General features: G+C 46.7%; 1 protein-coding gene across 1 annotated transcript in view; it reads right to left on the minus strand.

Annotated features, from left to right (window-relative positions):
* Positions 1-4,355: 4,355 nt before the first annotated feature.
* The window catches only part of ITSN1 (intersectin 1), a 230,084-nt gene continuing 218,263 nt past the window's right edge, over positions 4,356-16,176 (minus strand). The window contains exons 33-39 of the mRNA XM_060010352.1: positions 15,592-15,759; positions 11,116-11,328; positions 9,967-10,088; positions 8,824-8,906; positions 8,417-8,500; positions 7,423-7,596; positions 4,356-4,933 (exon numbers count right to left, since the gene is read on the minus strand). Of these exons, the coding sequence (XP_059866335.1) occupies positions 4,785-4,933; positions 7,423-7,596; positions 8,417-8,500; positions 8,824-8,906; positions 9,967-10,088; positions 11,116-11,328; positions 15,592-15,759 (993 nt within the window). The 3' untranslated portion in view covers positions 4,356-4,784. The remainder of the gene's footprint in view (positions 4,934-7,422; positions 7,597-8,416; positions 8,501-8,823; positions 8,907-9,966; positions 10,089-11,115; positions 11,329-15,591; positions 15,760-16,176) is intronic.

The following is a 16,176-nucleotide window of genomic DNA, read 5'->3' on the forward strand; positions in this document are numbered from 1 at the left end:
TCAAGGCTGACCACGTAAGCCCACTTCTGAACAGTTTATTTGGTGGGCTTTGAATCCTAAAATATTCACTCTATTCAGATGATTTTAACAATGTAGGCTGGTATAGAAAGTAGAACAAAATCTTATTAAAAAATGACTCGCAAAACACCCTGACATACACTAGGGGCAAATTTACCCTGAAATATGACAACCACACGTAGTGATGAACAAGTTATTATGTGGGTGTTTTCTGGTTCCCCGGGGCCAGATTAAAGAGGGTTCCTTTCAGTGGAGGAACTGACTGAACATGCGTGTCACTGAAATAATTATTTGGAGGTGGAGATGAATTTTTACAAGCACTGGCTGTTATTCAAGTGACTTAAAGTTAGATCTACAATTAGTCTGTGAAAGCCACAACGGCAGGCCCCTCTTCACCACCTCCCAGCCCCTCGGATGGTGTTTTGGTCCAGAATGGGGACTCCCTGAATGAACAGCACGCTATTAACAGTGCTGACTGTGTTACTGAGAGGCCACAACCCAGAGATGGGACTTTCCAGCTGTTGGCATCTGGGTTTTAATGCTTCCAAGATAGGGAGCTATTAGAAGTTTTCTATCTTTCATGTGGCATGAGTTTTCCATGCTTATCAGGAATAGATTTTGGTTCCTAAAGATAGCAGGTTATGTACCTTAGCTGAGCCTGGTGACCTACAAACATATCCTGGAACTGACACAATGCAGGGTGAAGAAATGGGAGTTCTAGAAGGTTCCTTTCCTCTAGCTCAAATAAACAGCTGCTTTCCAGGTGCAATAAACATCCCAACCACATTGACACAATACTAAGTGGCCCCCATAAAACATGGCTCAGGGCACTGCCAGCTGAGTCTTGGCATCAGATCTGAGCCATTCCCTGCAGTCAGGAGAAGCCCCTGAGTGCAAAGAGAAGGCGGTATTAGTTTTACCAGATACCCCTTAGGGTGGCTCAGGCCACAGCATCTGAGGGCTTCACCGTGTCACTGATTCACTGATTATGCTTCCACCTGGTAGGAATTAAAGTTCTAATCCTAAAATCCAAACAAGAATATCCAGCCTCATCTGTTGTCATCTCCTCACGTTCTGCACAGGAAGCTCTGAACTTTCAAAGCAAGTACATCTGGAGTAGGCAGACCCAATGCTAACCTCACACTAACTTCGAGTCTGAAATTACCCTGCCACCTCTAAAGTATGCAGGCGTCCATTTCAAAGTGCTAGTGTCCGCTGCAAAGCTCATCTCCAGCCTCAAAGAGAAGGGAGAATGCAGTGAATTGAAATAAAATGAAAAACTACTTGCTGTTCCCAATGGAAATTCTTAAAATCTTTACATACACAAAACAAATATTCTTCTTGAGAATCAAAAAGGCCCAACCAATTAGGAAAAAATTATTTGGAGTAGAGATAGAGAAGTCTTCTTCTGCTCATACAAAGTACTGGCAAACTCTAAAACAGACTCCAAGGATCTCCTTTTAAATAGAACCAGAAGACTTCATTCACTCCCCTTTGTTCTCCAGTCCCATCAGATTCTAGAACACCCCTGTTCTGTTGTGGTCAGTGGCTTTACGCTTGCACCAGCCAACTCCTGGAGAGACAGGAGTTTGGGGTACCAGGTCACCGGGACAATGCAAGTGAGCAATTTATCCATTTTCCGATGGAATTTTTTTCCAACTAAATTCAATGCCACTCAACCAGCTGAAATCAGTTACTTTCATAGACTTAGGTCATGCTTAAATTGTTCAAAAACCAAAGAAGAAAAGAATGATCCTTTTAACATGAACGTTCTTTGGGAGCATAGCTCTCTCCTCTGCCATCAGAGGTCAGGGGCACATAGGAAGCCTCGTCCCAGTTTCTCAAGCATCCGTGGAGACCCCAGCCTAAAAAGGTCTCTCTCTGTGTGTCAGGCCAGCCCTGGGTCTGAATGAAGCCCAGGGCACAGCCCTGTGAGCAGAAAGGGCCCTGGCTGGGCTTAGAGGAGGTCAGCGTAGCTCAGAGAAAAGGGAAGCTTGTGGGGGTGTCTAGAGGGCTGGGGTCGGAATGCCAGGAGGTAGTGGCCTGGAGAAACCCTGTGTTTCGAAAGCAAAGAGCTAGGGCTTCCCTGGTGGCACAGTGGTTGAGAGTCTGCCTGCCGATGCAGGGGACGCGGGTTCGTGCCCCGGTCCGGGAAGATACCACATGCCGCGGAGCGGCTGGGCCCGTGAGCCATGGCCGCTGAGCCTGCGCACCCGGAGCCTGTGCTCCGCAACGGGAGAGGCCACAACAGTGAGGGGCCCGCGTACCGCAAAAAAAAAAAAAAAAAAAAGCAAAGAGCTAGGATAGAAAGTTATTGGCAATGGACATTTCATCTCTATGAAACACAGCCCGGGCAGCCCAAAAGGTAGAAGGGAAGGACTAGAGGTCAAAGAATTTGAGACTCCACGCATCACCCACATTCCTGTATCTCACACATGACTCACGAGTCACACCTGGATCTGAGGGCCAGCCTAACTCATCCATAAGGAGGATCAGTCACCTCACAAATTACCCCAGTGAGTACAAAGGACAAAACTGCTACCCTGGAGGAGCATCTAAAGGATGCCCAGTATAGCCACTTGGGAAAAAAATTCACATATTGCTTCTTCATGCTACATTAATTCCGATAATGGGACTCTGCGGGTGGGGGACCTGGTGGACCTAAAAAGGTGACAAGATGTTTGTCATTGAGCCCATCGCATCCTCCCTACATGAACCGAGATGCCCGGCATTCACACGCAAAGAAAGCCGATGAAGAAAAGGGAGAACAGAAAGAAAGGGATTGGAATGGTGACCCAATATGACCCCATTTACACAGGTAACCCTTCTTTTTCTACCATAGTAATATGTCCTTCTTCAGAAGTACACTGAACAAACTGTATGTGTTATAGAATAGGAAAGCATGATTGGTAGGTCTACTCATAGATTTAATTTAAAACAGTTTCCTAACAACATCAAAAAATATAAACTTAAAGTATTTGAACCATGTCTGCTGCTGGAAAGTGGTAAATGAATGCATGCTTGAAGTTGAACCTGGTCTCTAAGGTCTTCAGTTGAGAGTTTCTAACTAAAGGGTATATCTGCTTGCTTCAAAAAATACTTATGTCTGTTGTTCTTGATACAAAAGTCTACACTATCTTTAATAAATAAATAATAGAGTGTTTCTTAAAAGTATGAAATGTAAACTTTGTTGCCTTTTCTGACACACACATTTTAAAAATCGCTTGAACAATGACAGGGCTCTTATGGGAAAGGATGACACGACATGTTCAGTTCCCAGCAAAGTGGGTAGTTCACTCTGCCACTAGGTTGATGCTATCTTCAAAAAGTGTTTCTACAACCCTAATTAAATTCTAAGGACCTGCAATCAAAGAGAACGCCATCTCACACAGGAAAGCTAGATTCAAGGACCGAGAGAACGCGCAAAGAACATTAGATGAAAACCACGAACTGGGATGATGAGAACATTATCATGCAAACAAAATACGGCCCACGCTTTTCATTAGCAAATCAAGTTCTTATGTGGTTAAGCAGCCTATCTCCTGGCATTTAAGGAGAGAAACTCAAAGAGCACGAGCCAGACTTGGCACGTGTTCATACACTCCTGACTGTCAACGCGTCATGTATTTTTCCGTTACTGAGAGGTTGCTTGTGTTACAGCAGGGTTTGGGAAGGAGTCTCAGGTCTTCTTCCCTGGAACTGAGGGGCTTCCATGCTTCTCGGGTCTCTCCCCCACCACGTAAGAGATTTCCTCCACCGATTGTCACTTCTCCTTCTCACACCTTGGGGATGCCTTTGCGGGGAACGTACCAAAGACATCTGCAGAAATTTCCCATGATAATCAGGCAGGAGTAGGCTCAGATCTGGTCACCAACAACTACTCTTGTGAAACATCACAGGACCTCCAAGCCAAGAGAGCATTTTCCAACCGGGCTGGCAACCAGGACCCCATAATGTCGGAAATTAGCCTTTCAGGTGACCTGCAGTGATCTGATCCAGCAGAGTATAACTTGGTAGGTAACAACCTTCCTTAACCACCTTCCAAGCGTGCTGGAAATCAGAATCAGATCACCTGATAGTAGCCAGTGATAGTTTTCATTGACGTCTAGCAATAAAAGACCTGGAGGAGACTGGAAATGCTCTAACAGCACAACTGCTGGAATCTTCCATGGACCAGCTCTTCAAAGAGCTAGACCAGTGTCTGATCAGGCGACCGTCTCCCGAGTGATCAGATTCAGGGGAGCATTTCAATTAAGGTCCCAGTGGGAGAATGAGATTCTGAAGCAATAACAAGATCATCATGATTATTTCTAAACACACCAAGGACTCAGGCATCATAGGTCAGGGGGCCTACCTGGAGGCTGGTGGAGGTAAGAAACAGGAGGATTACATGAGTTCTCCAAAAATACAGACATGGCATTTATAAATCTATTTTACAGTAACCAGACCCAAGCCTCAGGCCCAGGGATGGGGCAGACTCCCAACCGAACGTAGCTAGGGGCGATGGGATTTCAAAGACCCTGGAAGCCATGATGAGTCCTGCAGTGAAAACAAAGGAAAACACAGTTTCGCTTCACAAAATGGGAAATTGTTTAGGGGGCAGGATTGTCAAGAAGTATTCCCAGAAGCTTTGAGGGTCCTGTCTTTGCTGTCCTGTTGCCCTGTGGCTGAACGCCAAACAGTGGTCCTCGAAAAGCAACACCATTTCCAGACAGCATCCGCTGCCTCAGGCTGGAACGCTGCCAAGCACACCCTGGGCCGGCTCCCTAGGGCTCATCAAACAACTGCAGGTCCAAGCGGACCACGATCTCTCCCGTGGGAACTTCATGCAGCAGGAGACACTTTGTAACTGGACCCTTGGAACCCTGGTCCTTCTTGATGTCAGCCACGCGGATCTCTGTCCGACCCAAAAAATCTGAAAGGAGAAACACACAGACCCTCCTCAGAGAGGATGCCTTCTCTTCAAGGCAGGTACTTGGCATATGGGGAATGTCCCAGCAAATTGTTATACTCTTCCTTCTTCCAAAAGGGAGTTAGGTCAGTTTCCGAGAATCCAGGGACTACAATGACAGCATAATTTTTATTTTCTTAATTTTTTAAAATAAATTTATTTATTTTATTTATTTATTTTTGACCCCATTGGATCTTTGTTGCTGCGCGCGGGCCCTTTCCAGTTGCGGCGAGCGGGGGCTACTCCTCGTTGCGGTGCAGGGTCTTCTCATTGCAGTGGCTTCTTTTGTAGCAGAGCATGGGCTCTAGGCACACGGGCTTCAGTAGTTGTGGCATGCAAGCTCGGTAGTTGTGGCTCGGGGGCTCTAGAGCACAGGCTCAGTAGTTGTGGCACACGGGCTTAGATGCTCCGCGGCATGTGGGATCTTCCCGGACCAGGGCTTGAACCCTTGTTCCCTGCATTGGCAGGCGGATTCTTAACCACTGCACCACCAGGGAAGCCCAGCATAATTTTTAAATGAATTGAAAACAAAAAGGTACCAGGATGGGGATGAAGGAGAGCCCAGATGGAGCTCAAAACACAGACTTTCCTCACACTTGAGGACCCCCAAAGGGCTATGAGCTTCCTGGGAGGCAATGCAGAACCAGATGTCCTATCAGCCGCACAATTTGCAACTTACATGAAATTTAAAGAAATTGCCCAGAAGAAAGTCAGCTATTTCTGGGACAAAAATTGGACAGTAGTTTCTCCCAGGGGTTGACCCAGGAACATGCTTCGCGATGTTACACTCCTTTTGGAAAAGTCAAGGATGGTGAACAAGGGCTGGTCCTTATAATGCACCACTGTAAGTGCCAGAGAGCAAACTCGAGGGGGTGGGGAGGAGGTGACAGCACGGGAGCTGCGTGCTTCCAGCCATGCTCCCAGGACTATCTCAACACCACTTTTTATCAAATATTGAGTCAGTATGAGAATGGACGTGAGCGTGTTTGAAACAATTTTTGACGCTGCGCAAATGCACAAGGGTGTTAAACGGGCCTCCAGACCGTTAACATGAAGGGCCTCCTTCATTTTTTCATTCAACGATTAGTTTTTGGAATATACTATGATCCAGGAACACTTGTACAGGAAACAGCTTTTCTTTCAACAGTTAAAACCTGGGAATTTTTTCTGGTGGAAGATACCGGTTTATTTTTCCCCTTGTGCATTTCATGGAAATGATCTTTGAAGTAAGAACAATACTAGGATTTGCAATTTAAACTCTAGTGGAGCTGCCATTGTGTCGTGGTATTTCACTACTAAAATAAATCCAACGTCAAGCCTTTATTTATCAGAATAAACACTGCCAATGAGGGACTTCCCTGGTAGCTCAGTGGTTGAGAATCCACCTGCCAATGCAGGGGACACGGGTTCAATCCCTGCTCTGGGAAGGTCCCACGTGCCGCGGAGCAACTAAGCCTGTGTACAACAAGTATTGAGCCTGCGCTCTAGAGCCCGTAAGCCACAACTAGCGAGCACGCTCGCTGCAACTAGAGAAAGCATGTGCGCAGCGTGGAAGACCCAACGCAGCCAAAAATAAATAAATAAAATAAATTTAAAACCAAATTGCCATTGAAACACAGTGCTTCAGAGCCCAGACTTATGAGTCAGATCGGTCTGGTCATGTTCTAACATCTAGCCAGCTATGTGACCATCTCTGGGCAACAATTAATAGTAACTAACTCACAATGAGATAATTCATATAAAAGTACGAAAAGACAAAAGCCACGTGAAGCAATTTAAGCCTTGCACAGATCATGCCTGCACTGGACCCTCACTCCTAGCACTTAATTTACTCCTTTGATTATAATTAGGTTGAGACCGCAATCTTTAAACTTACTCTCTTATTTTTGTTGCGTTGAGGAAGGGAGAGAGAAGTTTCTCAGAATCATTGCCAGTCCCATTTTTTTTCCAGGCTCAAGCAGAAACAGAAAGTTGGTTGAAGGGATGATGCATCCAACACGATCCCATCCCTTTAATTAACCAGAAATGTCACCCAAAGAGCACTGATTGATTCTGCCACGTTTTTTGTGGGCTAATGTTCTTCTTGCTCTACTGGCTAATTTTATGAATTTTCACCATAGCTTTTAGCCAAGGACTAAAGAATTGGGTGGAGGCTTTGTGGTATAGCTCTCTCTGCATTTACTTGCTTTGGGGAAACACGGGACCATGGTCTTTGTCTAGGGCAGCTGGACCACTCTAGACCAAGCATGCTTGGTCCACCTTCTCTGAGACAACCTGGCATCAGTGAAGGCCTCTTTCCAAGGGATGCTGAGTCTTGTCTAATGCCAGCCTCATCTCTCTGGCAGGAAGCCCAAGAAATTCTGGGCACCAAGTTCCCAGGTAGAAAATATTTATCCATGAAAGCCAAGTGACAGCGAAAGGGGAAGGGTACCTCGGGGCCGCTTTTTACTCACCGTCTGGAGAGAACTGGTCCCTCTCGAACACGGTGATGCAGAGGACCTCCTGCTCCAGGTCTTTGATGAAGAACTGGCAGTTGGAATTCCACTTGGGATTCAGAGTGTCCTGGATTGTCTTGGTGATGTGACACTGGGAGCCCATGGTCACCTCGCAGTACGGGTTACTCTTTCCTAGAGGGAACAGAGCCTGCTTGACTCCCGCCTGCCGCCCAGCTCTTCTGGGTGAGCGTGGCGGGGTCACAGTCATGTGGCAGCTGTTCCCGCCACACCCCTCATTTTGATCTCACTCCAATGCCACACTTAATAAGCTGCATAAAATGGAGAATCCAGGCGGAAACTCACACAATCCAGCATCACACTTAAAGTATACTACTTACATATTCATAATACTTAAATAATTACATTAGTGGGCTTCAAAACTAAGCCTTTCCTGTCTCCTCACTTTAGCCCTAGATTGTGTCAAAACCACAGTCATCCCTCAGTATCCACGGGGACTGGTTCCAGAACCCTCCACAAATACCCAAATACTCAGATACTCAAGTCCCTTAGATAAAATGGTATAGTCTTTGCTACCCACATCCTCCCATATACTTTAAATCACCTCTAGATTACATGTAATAACCTAATACAATGTAACTGCTATGTAAAGCGTTGCCAGTGTGTGGCAAAATCAAGTTTTGCTTTTTGGAAATTTTTCAAATTTTCTTCGAATATTTTCGATCAGCAGTTGGTTGAATCCGCAGGTGCAGAACCTGCAGATACAGAGGGGTTGACTGTATTGTGAAAGGGCAGCCACTCAGATCTTTCTCGAAAGCAAAACGGTGGAAAAGAATTTAAAAAAACCTTTTTTTTAACAAGTGCTACAAAAACCAAGTCTGGAAAGAAATTGAGGATTATGGAAACAGCACATTTGTTTTAAAGCCAGGTGGAGGGGATGCAGAAAAGGCTTCCACCACTAATATGTGATAGAGGGGGCCTCTTGGGTCCTTACCGTGTGACCGACAGGGTTTCAGTTCAATGCCCTCAACCACGTTCACCATCAACCTTCCAATGCCTGTGGCCCTTTGGGAACGGACTATGACGGCAAGAGAAACAACACAGAATGCTCCCGTTTAGGATTTGCTGCCTTTCTGGTTTGCCTCATGATCTGTCTTATGCTCCCCTGCAAGAACAATTCCCCACCCCTACTCCACCTTGAATTCTCGCTTCCTTGATCCTGTAATCTGCCCTCCACCCCTCACCTTGCAACCCGCTCTCCCTCTTCCGCCTGCCTGCCCCCTCAGGCTCTCCCCTACCCCCAGGCCCATCTTCCAGCTCTAAGGGTTCTAGGCACAACCAAATGGCTCTCTGCTGCCACTCTGCGGGATCCCGGGCCCCTCTGCTCAGCGATGTATTTACCCAGGTACGCCTTCTCCCGCTTCTTCTTCTCCGTCTCTATGTAGAGTTCAGAAGCAGCTTTGATTTTCTGCACCCAGGCGGTCCTTGGAAAGGGAGAGACAGAACGGTGCCAAACAGAACTCAGGCTTCAGGTCTGTACAAATTCAGTTTCTAGGACTCTGCCTTGCTCGTTTGATTTTTACAACAAAGGCTCAGCAAAGAAAGTCTGGTTTTATGTCACATGGTGCTAATCATGATTTCTACCATGCACAACGAAGGCACGAGTGACATTTTTACTGATGTACTCAAGACCTGAGTTTGCGTCCCCATGGAAGAAAATCTATGATGATAAATGCTGCCCTGGAGGAGATGTTGGCAACAACACCTCTTCCTTCCTTCTTGAAAAGCATCACATATTTGCCTAATCCAATAAGGCCAGAAGGATTTCTCTTACTAAACCATCCAAGGAAAGAAACCATTTCCCAGATAAGGAACCACTTTCTGTGAAAGAGCACACACACGCTGGGGAAAGCATCTTGGCTTTCCCCAACATCTTGGCGTGATGTTTTCGCCTTCCTTTTCCTGAGAAGCATATGCATGACGACTTTAGCCAATTTCCTGCTTTTTGGCACAAATGCTCTTGGAATGCTGTAGGTCGTATGTCAAGTTCACCCTTCAGAAAATAATCTGTTTCATTTGGCTCCGGGGCAGAACCTTGAAGAAGAGATTAAAGCAAAAATGCCCACAGTTCTAGGATCCAGAACGTCTGTCCAGGGGAGCCAGCTGAGGAGGGGGTCAGGATTAGGTGGTCCTATCCATCCCCAAATCACTTTCCTACTGGTTTCTGCCACCTGGGAAACCTTGGGAAATGAGATGCTCCATTTATCTCAAACTCTGAAAATTGCTTTTTAAAACATTCTCAAGCAAAATTCATTTCAATGTCTTTTACTTTGCAAAATTCATGCCATGGGTCAAACTTCCGAGAGGCTCTAGAAAAACGTATTAAGACCGCTCCACCCTCATGCCCCCACCCCACCTCCAGCCAGAGGGGGTGGCATTGCAACTGAAGGAACGTTGGGACCTGCTGATTAATTAAATGTCCCACATCTGTCCTACACCTGGTGGGACCTGGGCGCCCAGTGCCAGTGAGGAGGCAGGTCTTACCTTTCGTTTATGCTTTCTGCTCGGAGGGTGTAGACTCGGTCAATGTGGGAAATGTGGAAGATGGGTTCATCCCCGGAAGGGTCAGTGGGCAATTTTACTAGAACCTCATTTAGGAAAATAGGCTGAAAAATAATGCACAGCCATTACAAAACCAGACTGGGGGCCGTGTATTGCAATAAACTATGAGTACGTGTGTGTGCTTACGTGCACGTGTTCTAATAAACTAGACTGAGGGTGAAGGGTTTGTGTGTGTGTGTGTGTGTGTGTGTGTGTGTGTGTGTGTGTGTGTCTGCGGCGGGGGTGGGAGGATGTTTCAGTAAACTATACCAGAATAATGATTCTGTGTTCATATTAACTTTCAGATACTGCAAATTATAAATATGGATTTCCCCCCTCCGTTTTGCAGGTATTTTTAGAGTCCTCCAGAATAAGAACGGATGGGTCTGTTTTTCTCATAGTATATCCTAATCAGCAGTTTCCGTCAACTCTACCTCCAAGCAATTCTCTCCAAGTTGTTCATACAAAGCTGCTAGTGGCAGTCTACATAAGTACATTGTGCTTTTCCCCAAAATAAAGCTAACTGCTGCTTCAGAGAAAATTCTTCTGTGAAAATACCCACACAGAGACAAGTTTAGAAAAACAATATCCCATGACACACAGACACACAAACACAGCCATGCACGTAGAAGCAGACCAAATAAACAGCTTAGGAAAATTCTCTACACGTTGACTATTTAGACTGGCTTTTGCTGGAAAAAGGTGAGGGGCACAGATGTTCCAAACAATCTGGAGAAGTTTGGAGGGAGATCTGGGAATGTTCGGGAAGAGGGTGCTTGAGTTCTAGTCTCGAACTTTCCCACACCTGCCACACTAGACCGGGAACCCCACCAGGGCAAGGCATACCTTCAACACATCTGGGGGACCCACAGTAGCCACTTGACAGCTAATAGATGTTTTGTCAATGGATTTGAGCATCGTTCCTTTTCTGATACTGCTGGACTCGTGATGCTGTGGTCACCCTAAATCCTGTCTCAGCCCCTGCACTTCCTGTATGCCACAGCCCCCAAACCCTGCTGAAATGCTCCTTTTGGAAACTTCCTCCTCCCCCCAAACATCAACCCTGATAGTGCACTCTAGAATCAAACTTACGGTTTTGTACATTTTATACTGCAGGTTTGATTTGGGGCTGAAGACTTTGTCGGTGCCCGAAGAGCCCAGGGGCTTTATGATTTGGGTCAGCAGGAGGAAGTCGTTGAAGAGGAAGCCATACAGCTCCTTGTTGCTCTTGGCCTTGTAGAGTTTCCCACTGTGAAGAAACTTGCGTGGCCCCAAGCAATTGGTCACTGAATTGAACACAAGTTGCTGAGAAAGGAAAACAAAACCCAAAGAAGACACGATGAAGTGAGGTCATTTTTTTTTGTTTGTTTTGTTTTGTTTTTCTGCATCTGAAAGCATGGGTTCCATCAGAATCTGAGGCCTGTAACTTAGGCTCACATCAAGGACTGCTTTGAAAACTTCAGGCAGGGACTTTTGGAGCCAAGAAGTCAAAGTCGTGGTTCTGGAGGTTCCACGTGTCAAGATGATCTTTGGCTATAATTCCAAATGCTTTTCCTTGAGGTCTGCTCAGTGTCTCAGGGCGACTGCTGCTTTTCTCCCTTGTGTTTATTGGGGAAACTGGCCAGCAGGAAGAAAACACCCAGCCCTCTCCCTCCTTGACGGGTATGTGCTGTGTGCAGGCTAGTCCGCCGGAGGTGGCGTGAACCAGCTCCAATGATGGCCCTGCACAGGCTCAGACAGTCCTACGCGGTTCTGGAAAGCAGCAGCGACTCTCTCTGTACAGTTCTACAGGACAAATGCTACTTTCCCAGGCGCAGCTTGAGTCCAGGCCCCTACCACATGGGTGGACTACAAAACTCAGTGGTGCTGACAGATGCCTCGAAGCCAAGCAGAACAGACACTGTCGGTGCCCATTAAATCTCACCCAATTCAATGGTCCTGAAAATGTGAAGGGGACAGGCAGCTCTCTTCCTTCCACTCCCCAAAACTTGGAGACAGATCTAAGTGTGGAAACGCAGCTCTGTCATCCCCCTGGGCTCTATCATCTCATGCTCTATCATCCCCCCCCCCCGGGCTCTATCATCTACTGTGAGCAGGTTCTAAAGGGGCAGGGGGAGACTGTAGAAGATATGACCCCACTAAGGCCACCCTTTTGGATAGCAGGGGAGAGACTGAGGGAGGGGAAGACCACAGCTGTGCCCAGGAAGTGATACGATCCAGGCAGGAGTCAGAACTTCGGGTCTCCACCTGCCCATACTTGGGTCCCGGGGGTATCCTCCATCCAGCAGCCTTCAAGGCTGAGGCTCTCTCCAGAGCTATGAACCCTACAGACCTCCCTGAGAAGAGTATTAATGAAAAGGTGACAGTTCACAACACACATTCCCCAAGAGATGCTGCTGGCCACCTGTCTGCCTCCAGTGTGGGAGAAAGAATCAGTGGGGCCTCTATGACCAGAGACCTATAGGCAGCAAGGAAGAGTGACCAGTCCACTCTGTTCTCAGGTACAAGGAGGGACGAGGGCCTCTAACCTCCCACTGAGGTTCTGAGGGAGCCCCAAAGACTGAAGGTGACACCACAAAGAGAGCCTTCAAAGGATGTCAATCTAGCCCTTTTTACTCACCAAGAGAGAGTTCAAGCCACTTGGGGGCAATGAATCTGGCAATTCACTTGGATGACATAGAGTTGATGTGGTTTATTCACACTCAAAGGTTAGAGCCTCCAACTGGCCAGGCTAACACTGAACATATGTGAATTGGGAACAGACTTGATAGCTCTTGATCTTAAGACAAGAATGCCAAAGATGGCATTTATTTGAAACTTAATCACCGGTGTGTGTCCAGATCTGGGCCAGGAAACAGAAGCCAACACGCCCCCTCCCCACGATTGTGAACCCTGACTGTACAGACAAAACAGACCATACAGAAAGCTAGTGTACAACAGCCAGGAAGGATCGATCACTAAAGAAGGACAACAGTCTATTTCAAAGAGGGTATATACATCCCAAAAAAGCAAATGACAAGAGTTTATTTTATTCTTAATGTTTTGAGGGGTTTTTTATTGCTGTGCCATGTGGCATGCAGGATCTTAGTCCTCTGAGCCCATGCCCCTGCAGTGGAAGTGTGGAGTCCTAACCACTGGACCACCAGGGAATTCCCTATTCTTAATGTTCTAAGATGAAGACACAGGCCTCACTGAGTCCCGTGACTGCAGCCCTGAGACTCAGGGAAGGACCCCTTTAAAAGTGCACAGTGAGGGGAATTCCCCAGCAGTCCATTGGTTAGGACTCTGTACTTTCACTGCTGGGGCTGGGTTCGATCCCTGGTCAGGGAACTAAGATGTTGCAAGCCACGCGGTGTGGCAAAAAGAAAGGAAGGAAGGAAGGAAGGAAGGAAGGGAGGGAGGGAGGGAGGGAGGGAAGAAGGAAGGAAGGAAGGAAGGAAGGAAGGAAGGAAGGAAGGAAGGAAGGAAGGAAGGAAGGAAGGGAGGGAGGAAGGAAGGAAGGAAGGAAGGAAGGAAGGAAGGAAGGGAGGAAGGAAGGAAGGGAGGAAGGGAGGAAGGAAGAAAAAAGATAGGGAACATTGAAAAAAAAAAAGAAAAAGTGCACAGTTGCACTTCAGCCTGGCAGATGCAGGAGCTGTTCATGTCCAGTGTCTTCAGGATCAAGTTAATGCTCCTTGGAATGATACACAGCCCTTCCTTGCCCTGGTTTCAACTTGCCTTAAAGCTTATCACCTGTCGCCCTACATTGCTCACCGAAGTCCTGCACAGGCTGTGCCCTCCACTGAAATGCCCTCCCCCTGGATTCTTTCCTGGAGAGGTATCTTCATCCTTCAACACCCAGCCAAGTGTCACCTTCTCCAACATGTCCCTGAATCCCTCCATGACGGTTCCTTCCTCCATGAGTGTCCAACAGCACTTGGCACCTAGATCTGCCTCATGATGTCTCACACTGTGTGGTAAATATTGGTTTGATCCCTCTACTTGGTCCAGGACTGTAGGCTTCTTGAGATGGCGTAGGTCACATCTTATTGATTTTCATGTCCTCAGTGTTTAGTACTGAGCAAGGCACATGGGCAGTAAATGTTTATTGAATGAATGAATGAATAAGTAAGCCAGCCAACCAGTGAATGCCCCTGGATTGCTTATCAACACAGTTCCAAAACGGGAACCCACATCCATCACCTTGGTTTCCACATGGCTGCTTCCATAACTTTGGTTATCCCACACCTTCACAGAAGGGGGACAGGAGGCAGGGCAGAGAGGAAGCAGTGGTGTAACTTCCTCAGGTAGTGAATGCCTTTGAAGCTTGTAAGAAGGAAGGAGCCACAGGAAGAGTGGGTGAGGGAGACAGTCTGCCTGGGCATTTTGGTAAACCCTAGTCAATGGTGTGTGTGCATGAATGTGTGTATGTATGTGTGTATCTGTGTGTGTGTACAGAGGCAAAGAGAAAGAGAGTGAGAACAGGCAGAAAGAATGAATGAGACTAAAGTAAAGATAAGGGACAAGAAGAGAATCAAATACTACAGGAGAGACTCTGTTTCTGGTAGTATGGTGGACTAGAGACTCTGACTCACCCAGTGAAAAATTTCAAAACCGAATAAAATATAGAACTGTAGTTTTTAAATGCAAGTGAGGTGGTAAAAATTAAAAATGAAAATAAGAAATTTGCAGAGGCCAAAAACAGCATGAAAATGTGAACCCTGGAAGATAAACAAGTCCCTAAGCTGGCTTTAGCCCTGAGAGTCTTTCTTAAATCTGGTGACCTTAAGCTTCCATTTTAAAGGCTATGGAGGGTGCAAGAGACAGGAGATATATCCAGGGCCCACATGAGATAACAGGAGATCCCAAAACGCTGGACTCCAAAGGAAGAATGACAAGTAAACTCAGCACAGAAGGGATGACCAAGAAAACTTGCTTGTTTTTGAACTTGGTGTAAGTGGAGGAAAAAAAAAATGTCCCTGAGAATGTGTAACCACGATGCAGTTCTCATTTAAGTTTACAACCACAATTCACACACTAGTGTGATCTGAAAACCCCTCTATATCTAATTTAGGGTGATCCTGGTAGCTAGCAACCCTTGCAGGAGGAATACAACTTCAGACCTCAAAGATCCCACAGATAAAGTTCCAAGGAATGTTGAGCTCACAATCAAAAATCAAAGTACATACAGAGAAACAGACATGTGTGGTGAGAGCTAGCAGAAGCAACAGACAAAACAGTGAAACTCATAACCTGAGTTAATGGAATGATCAGATCTGAAATATACAAGAATATATTTTAAATGTGTTAGGAAACAAATGAGAAGCATGGTCATTTGTGAAAGGACCAAGACAAGAAAGAAACCAGCAGATTAGAGAAAATAACTAGAATGCTGGAAAGGGTAAAAGAAAATAATTGAAATTTTAAAAAATCAGTAGATGGATTAAACAGCAGATTAGAAGCAGCTGGAGAGAGAATTAGCAAACTGGAGGCCAACGGGGAGGACAATGCATGTTCTTTTCTCATCCTCCTTCAGGCCAGCTGCCAAGGCTCAGTGGGGGAGACCCAGGTCACACCCTAAGGCGCTACCTCAGACAGGCCTTCACACTGCACATGGGCCTGGATCCACTCCAGCCGGTCCGAGTTCTCCTTCTCCCGCACCCCTTCGTTCACCTGGGAGCAAAGCTCCTCTGCCTTCTCCAGGGCGTGTTTCAAGTGGCTGTGGTCTGGGTGGTTTTCAGGAGTGTTTTCCAGGATCTACATTGGAGAACAGAAGACATCATCCTTAGGCAGTGTGGGTGAGCCTGCGGTTCACTGTCCTGGAGGGCCAGACCCAACAGAGGCAGGGCATAGCACAGACCTTTCCTGAACAGTGCCCACAAGAGCAACTGCAGCTCCAAGCACCCACCTTGGCAATGACATGGAGAGAGATGACCACTCTTTGTTGGCAGGGGACGCTTGAGGGGGCAGGGGCTGCCACATTATCTATACTTGGGGTATGAGGAGGGCTGTGGCTACAGCAAGGGCAATATCGCACCACATGTGGCTTTCTCCCTAGAATGGCTCTTTCCTGGGTCCATGCACAGCTGCAGGCATCTATGGACCCATGGACCTACATGCTAATGGGTACATCTGAGCAAAGGCATTTTTCTGGATAAATTATTCCAAGCCAGT

This window comes from Delphinus delphis, chromosome 4 (genome assembly GCF_949987515.2).
Source record: "Delphinus delphis chromosome 4, mDelDel1.2, whole genome shotgun sequence".
NCBI classification, from domain to species: domain Eukaryota; kingdom Metazoa; phylum Chordata; class Mammalia; order Artiodactyla; family Delphinidae; genus Delphinus; species Delphinus delphis.